Genomic DNA, 7,728 nt, shown 5'->3' on the forward strand with positions numbered 1-7,728 from the left:
CAAATATTTATGGACCTAACTGTATAAGTCTATCCCCACCCCTAACCATATTAGAAACATAAAAATGAGGAAATGTGGAATATAGAGGAATACCTAGTGATCCTGCCACAAATTCTAACTTTAAAGAGGAAATTTCTGCTCTGCTGCAATGAAATCCTAAGCAATGTCAACCTGGACTACAGAATGTCCCCTTCAATATCTGGGATTGAGCATGCAAGGTGTTTTGAAAGTTTTTGTTGTGACCTACAAAGAACTACCAAAATTCTAAAACAAAAACATTCAGAACAAACAGACGAAGCTGCTAGAAGCGAGCCCGACATATGTGGTGTCCCCAACCCTACAATGTAGAAATTGGGTCTGATTAGATAAAGCTCTGAATAGTAGAGAAGATAAGACTGGCACACCTCAAACCTGGGTGATCTAGCAAAGCTAATTTAGATTTCTTAAAAATCATTTGCTATAAGCTGTCAAAAAAGTTTTCCAGATCCATTCCTGGTTTGCTAGATCACCCAGGTTCTCCCATTAAAGTCCATCTTCTCCAGTCTAGTAGAGTTTTGTTAAATCAGGCCCATTGTAATCCTATGTAAATCCCCTCCCAACCACACAGAAGTCAGCAGATTCCTATGTACGTTTATTGCGTAGCTCAGACCACTCTTTGGCTTTGCATGTGTCCTATAGGGAGTCCTATTGAAGACACAGAAGGCTGATGCATTTCAATGGAAAAGGAAGAGTATGACAACAATGCCCATTCACACAATACCTTTACAGATCCTTCTACATGAAACCTAAGCAGAAACCTCAGACTTAGAGGATGTGGAAGTTGTTGTGCCACTCAAACCTGCTTGCAAAAAAAAAAAAAAACACAAATGGGTGCTTTGTATCCTTTATTTTGCAAGGTGACAACATTGACATATATTTATTTAAATGCAAGGTCCAGGGGGACTTGTTACCTCGCCACTTCCTTGAACTGGAATGGCTGGCACAGGTCTGAATAAACCTAGTGGTTGCTTTCTGTTCCCCTCCTGAACTTTTTATATTAAACTTCCTTGCCAGCCTATAAGAAAGCCCACGTTCCTGTAGACCAGGGGTGTCAAACTCTGGCCCGCACTGTAAATATATTTGGCCCATGAGAAAATACCAAATGTCTACTAGAGCTGGCCCGCCGGTAGACAGCATATGCACCGTTTATACTACAAATCCCAGAATGCTCTGCTGACGCGTCAATCAGAACCCACAAGCGCTCCCTCCTCTATTGCGACTCAATTGAAGATATTTTTTTTCAATAAATATCAAGGTTGGCCCGTGACTTGTCCAAAGTTTTCACTGCAAATTTGAATTTGACACCCCTGCTGTAGACTATCACATAAGTATCTAATTGCCCCTGGTCACATGAATCTTCTGAATCATCTTCTATGCACAGGCAACGGGGTCCTGTCTGACACTTGATGATTGGCTGTCCAGCAAAAAGGTCCTCTCAGGATCCAGCAGTTTGATGAAGCTGGGGAGATTCTTAAGCTGTGTAAGCCAATGGTTCTCGCCTGATAATCGGCTCAGGGACGATATCGGACAAGAATCTAGCACGTGTACAGTGTCCGTCGTCCATCATCCGAATGATCGTCCTGGCGGCTCCACAGGAGATCCACAGGGAAAGGGGAGAGTGCACAGCGGGGTGCCGCTCCATCATTCTCCCCCTCCCCTCTCTATAGAGCAGAACGGGGCTGTATATACTATACTACATAATCAAAAGGGTCAGCTGGGTAAGTTTTCCCCAATTCTCCACCAATTACAGGAACACATGACCAGCCTGGGCCAATCAGAGCGTACACATGACCCTCTGCAAATTAAGGCACTAGATCTGGAGATCCGGGGGCCTGAATTCAGGAATGACATTCCTTTATTCCCAGCAGCTCCATTCTGGGATCTTACTCTGAGCTGTGCACGCATTAAATGAAGGGATTGATCAGACTGAATGTAGGAAGGATTCCCCTTCACTTCCTGTCCTGATGACAACCCGCCAGGAAGTGACAGGCAATGCCAGAGCTTCTACCTACTCTCTGTTCCCTTATTACAAATATCACTCACATTCTGTATGGTATACCGTTGTCACCAGAACAGGAAGTGACAGGAAATCTTCCAAATGATACACAGGAAACCAAAAAAAATTCTCTAGACTACCCAAAACTAAAAAGAAAGAAATATAGCCTTACATACACATTAACCCTTCCCCACACAAATATTGGACTGAATATGAGTAAAAGCTGATTTGTTTGTACAGCTGACAGGTTCTCCCTAGGCCTGAGGTGTGGTCACGTGAGAAGAGCTATTAATAGGAGTCCCCAGTGCTGTGTTAGGAGTCAGAGCCCCCCCAAATCCCGGCCACCTCAGCCCACACCGCCCCCTCGGTATCACAGCAGCCACAAATATACACACACCGGACTCTGGACACCCTTACCTTGGTGAGCAGCTGCGGCCATTTATTCTTTATTCTTCTTCTTCCTCCTCCTCTCTCCCGCTCCGCCCTCCGGTGCCCGGTAACAAAATGGCGGCGAATATCCAATCCTCTGCTTTTACCCCAAAAAACTAAACGGGAATATGGGTCGTACGGCGCAACCTAACTCGCCAAGCCGGGGTGTGTACCTTGTGATTGAACGACGGCGTTTTCATCCAATAAGCGCTGGGAACTGGTACTAAGTGCCGCCCATATACAACAGGGTGCGGCTAGCAAGTTAGACGGCTTCCTGACGCAAAGAGTGGTTGCGTAAGAGAACAAGTGATTGGCGAGTGGGTAAAGGGAGCTTGGCGATTAGCAGGCGGGGAGGACGGGATTGGATGGTGGCTGGGCTGAGGGGGAGGAGTCTAGAGCTGATAGGCGTGGTTTTTGTTGTGTATGTGCTCTGAAGGGAAAGGAACCTTAAAGGAGAACTCCAAGGAGAGGCAGAGCCATGTAGCTCACATTTATAATACATGATTTGTCTGTGCTTTTATTATTATATTAATATTAATAAAGAGTATTTATATAGTGCCAACATATTACGCAGCGCTGTACATTAAATAGGGGCAGGCATATACAGACAATTACACAGGAGGAGGAACCTGTCCCAAAGAGCTTACAATCTGAGACAGTGATCGCCAACCAGTGGTCCGCGAGGAAATTCTGGTGGTCCACAGAAAAATTTGGACATTATTTGCAATTTTTTATGTTTAATATTAATAAAACAAAAATAATATTCTAATAAATTCTTATATTCTGAATGACAATTTTAGCTTTTATATTGCACTAAATTCATGAAGAGTACTAGGGACAGAAAAACGAGGGAGGCGCAGCGTGACGTCAGTGTAGTGTTAAGTTGTATGAGGTAACCATTGCCAAGCCGTACGCTTCAGTATTGTTTCCACAATTACAACAGTCACCCCGCTCCGCCAATACCGATTCTCATCCGATTGTTTTATTTGTTTAATTGCTCTTTTAGGTAAGTATGGCCTTAGCTGTGTATTTTCTTTACCTGTTATATTTAATGGCATCAAATAGTTTGACTTTGATAACTATCATTTCTTGTTTGGTCTTAGAATGAAATAAACACATAATGAGTGAGAAAAAGCAAACCAATATTTTGCAATTCTTTAGTAATACCAAAGATAATGCAACTAATGATAATAGTAACAATAATAATACTTCACTTACCGTGAGCTGATCAATGAATCGGAGCCTCCACAGTCCTTGTCAGCACCATTAGGAAGATCAATATGTTACAAATGTATTTATCTTTTTATTTCATATTAATGGTCCGCGGGATTTAAAATAATGAATTTACTGGTCCGTGAGGTCTGAAAGGTTGGCAACCGCTGATCTAAGAGATACTTGGTGTTTCTTTTTATATATAAAGAACAAAAACAGAGAATGTGGGGTCATGCGCATGCCTGGTACTTTTTGGGATTTCTGATAGATTACTAGAAATTGGAAAAGCAATCAGATGGAGGAAAGTTGTGAACTGATCTGCTCCTATGTACTTGGCCATATACATAGTGTGTGATGCCCTTATAATGCCCCTGTAAACCAATACCCAAAACAGCAAAATGATTACTTGATGCCCAATTACTCTTCACATCAGGTGAGAAGCTTTGGATCGTGGGCATTTAAAGAGGAAGTAAACCCAAAACAAAAAAAATACAATTACCTTTTATCCCGCAGAGCAGTCAATGGGTCCAGAGGTCTCTTCCATCGGGTCCCGCATTGGCCCAGTATCCGTCTTTGGGCTGGTGCACTAGGCGCCACCATCTTATCTTTGTTCTTCCTATGTCACCCGACACAGGTGCGAGATCGGGTGACGTAGATGGGGAAAAAACTTGCCAATCTCACTGCGTATGTCTGAGATTGGCAATTTCTTTCCCTTTTGGCGAAAAGGGCTCCTTCTGCGCATGCCTGGGGCTCGGACATGCACAGAAGGAGCAGCCAAGTGCCTCCCGTGATGTAGTTCTTGATTGCCTAGGCGATCATAAATTAGGGGGCAGTGCTTTTTTTTTTTTTTAAAGGGTGTTGCACTAACAGAATTTTTACCTTACATGAAAGGGTTGTCTAACCTTTTATGTAAAGTGAAAATTCTGAGTTTAGGTACACTTAAAGACGGTTCATTCATTTTCAACAGGCTGCCAATGAACAAGGCCAAAAACTTTATATTTGAAATAATGATCGCTGATCTCCAATGTGGCGGCATTCTTCGCTTTGAAAGTGGCAAACACTTTTTTCGCAAAGTAAAAAGTGACAAATGGGGGTGATTGACAGCTAATAAACAGGATGATAAGCATCCTTCAACAGTAAACGTGCCAATCCTAGTGAAAAGTGTAGATTTTTTTGTAAGCGGCGATCGTGTATAAATGACACCATTTTTATGGCGAGCAGCCTGGTTACCTCTATATAAATAGGAAAGCAATAGGTGCTGTGTCTGTGCACCCCATCAGAGTGACTAAGGCTGTATACACATGTGCAATAATTGTCGTTGGAAAGGATCCTTCACGATCCTTTCCAACTACAAATGACTGCACGATGCATGAACGAGCGATGTACATACAGCGCCATTCTGCTCTATGGAGAGGGGAGTGGGGAAAACAAAGCTCTTCCCTTTCTTCCCTTACTTCCATTACGATCGTTCGTCATCCGTGGATCCGCCAGGACAGTCATTCGGACGAGCACAGTACACACGACGGATTCTCGTCCGATATCAGCCCTGAGCCGATTATCGGACGAGAATCATCTGACGTGTGTACATAGCCTTTGGGTTATTTCATATTGATGGTGAGGAGGAGGTGCAGATGATTGATCACCCGTCAAACCAAAGTCCAGCATCTTGGAACCAGTAAGATGTTGGCTTGGCTGTTCCCAGGAACCTCCCCATATCTGTTCTTGTGAACAAAGCCTTTTATTTGCAATTAGACAGCTCCGTCTCATACTAGTCCCAGGGCTGTGGAGCTGAATGCATTCTCTAAATATTTCCATAAAACTGGACGGTCAATCATGATGTCACCTATATTGTGTTAAAGACTTGTGATGCACCGGTTGGACCTGCTCTTCCAGAAAGGTCATCAAGTTCACCCTGTGGATCTAGCATTAGGCAAATATAAAATTCATGAGACTTATCACACACCTGTCACAATATGATTGGCCTTTATTAGCAGAGGGACCACTTATGGGTTGTAGCTTCATAGAGAGTAGGTGAAAGCAAACCCTGGCTGGTTCGGGGGAGCTAGCATTTTGCAAACATTTTTGGAATGCAAATATTGTTAATTGCCAGAGAAGCCATTGTAGCTCCATAGGGAGGAGGTAATAGCACACACTTGGACGTTCAGGAGAACTTGTTAGACAGCATTCGCCCTTCATCCAACATCTATTGTTGGTGGCCAGAGGAAGGATTTTCCCCTTATATTGGTCAAAAAGAGGTGTTGGGGTCAAACCATTGGCTCTGCCAAATGGCGTTGGACACGCAGGCACCATCGGATCAGAAGGTCGATTAGCCACGACTCAAAGAACCTTTAACAACTTCTAAAGGAACTTTATGTTTAGTGCACACTTAGTTTGTGATTGTTTTGGGTGACAGTTTAGGAAAAATCTCTAGAATGAGAATTAGGATGAGTGCGAGGAGCCCCACCTGAGTTGTTACAGAATCTCAGAACAATAGCATTTGTTAGATTCCCATCATTAGTAATCTGATAATCTGCTCAGTGATTACTGATGATCTCCTCAACAATGCCAAGAGACACCTGTACACATTGTAAGGTTTTCTTTCCAATGATTGTTATAAGTGCGAAAGATCAGCCTTTCTTAGCCTTTTTAACCCAGAGGAATCATTGGAATGTTTTTTGGTCTTCATTAACCATGGCTAAAACCCATTATTTAGGATCCGTGTGAAAAACATTCTCCTCACATTGGTGGCCAACAGCAGATCCTACAGTGGTGATGAGATTGCCGAAAACATTACAGACTACAAAGACCAATGGTGCTCTCAACTGGCATTTGGAATTGGACCTTAATTAGGAGGTGCAAATTATTGGAGGTTAACCAGCCATACTTTAAGAAACCCCTAGAAACCTCTGGAGGGACCCTGGAGTTTCATAGAATCCTGGTTGAGAATGGCAGATTTAGATTGTGCCAACAGATTGGAGGTCAATCAGCCACAGCTCAAGGAAACCCTAGAAAAATCTAGAGGATCCCCAAGGTTTTTTGGCACCCTGGTTGAGAATGGCCGATCTAGATTGTACCAACAGACTGGAGGTCAGTCCGCTACAGCTCAAGGGACTCCTAGAAACCTATGAAGGAACCATGAGATTCTAAGGAACCCTGGTTGACAATGGCAGATCTAGATCATGCCAACAGAACGTAGGTAAATCAGCCACAGCTCAAGGAGCCCCTAAAAACATCTGGAGCAGCCTTACTCTAGCTTTTTACCATGAGGGACTCTTGAAACAACTTTAAGGTCTTTAGGGAACTCTGTCTATACTTACTATATCCACAACTTGCAGTATATAAGTGAGATGGTCAGAGGGAAGTATTCCTCATACATTGCTGGGCAGTGAAAAAAAATGTCATCCTTACAGATAGCTAAAAAAAATATTGGTGTTGCTTAAGCTGACCTGAAGGGCACAAACTGCATATTGCTTAAGGAACCCCTGCCAACCTCTGGAGAAACACTGATTTTGAGAAACTGTCTGGGTTTCACAGAAACCTAGGTAAGCGCAAATGCTCTATATTATAGTATTTTTTATTCTATGAAGCCACTTTATAGTACAAAAATGACTCATGTATCTGTGTATGAATTCTTCATGGTCCATGTAACTGGTAGGTTGGCTGCAATTTCTTCTTTGCCTACATACTTTGTGTTTGAAGAAGATTGATAGGTCATGTATACTTTTTGGTAGCAGTTCCTTACTTGTAATGCTCACCTATTTATTAAAATTCCGTAGCTAGTAAACTCATCCATAGCATTAGATATAACTGAGAATACATCATCAGCAATGCAGATGGGGCCAATGAATATTTTAGATAGAAGACCCTTAGGCTCCTGGTGTACACCAAGGTGTGTGGAGGTTCTGAATAGAAGTAAACTGCTTATATAGGCATAATGTATTAAATCAAGGAAGCAGAAACAAATGGATATAGAAATTGTCATTTAATTCTGCTGTAAATATGAGTCTCTTTCATACAGGGTTCATACATGCTGAAAATCTGACAGGTGATTG

The 7,728-nt window shown here is 42.6% G+C and overlaps 1 protein-coding gene across 2 annotated transcripts in view; it reads right to left on the bottom strand.

Annotated features, from left to right (window-relative positions):
* The window catches only part of ARNT (aryl hydrocarbon receptor nuclear translocator), a 41,645-nt gene extending 38,981 nt beyond the window's left edge, over positions 1–2,664 (bottom strand). The window contains exon 1 of one of the 2 annotated variants that reach the window (XM_072428829.1): positions 2,453–2,664. In XM_072428829.1, the coding sequence (XP_072284930.1) occupies positions 2,453–2,474 (22 nt within the window). In that variant the 5' untranslated portion in view covers positions 2,475–2,664. The remainder of the gene's footprint in view (positions 1–2,452) is intronic. The other variant, XM_072428830.1, reaches the window with a different exon arrangement.
* Positions 2,665–7,728: the final 5,064 nt, after the last annotated feature.

The sequence above is a fragment of the Pyxicephalus adspersus genome, chromosome 12 (genome assembly GCF_032062135.1).
Source record: "Pyxicephalus adspersus chromosome 12, UCB_Pads_2.0, whole genome shotgun sequence".
Lineage (NCBI taxonomy): Eukaryota > Metazoa > Chordata > Amphibia > Anura > Pyxicephalidae > Pyxicephalus > Pyxicephalus adspersus.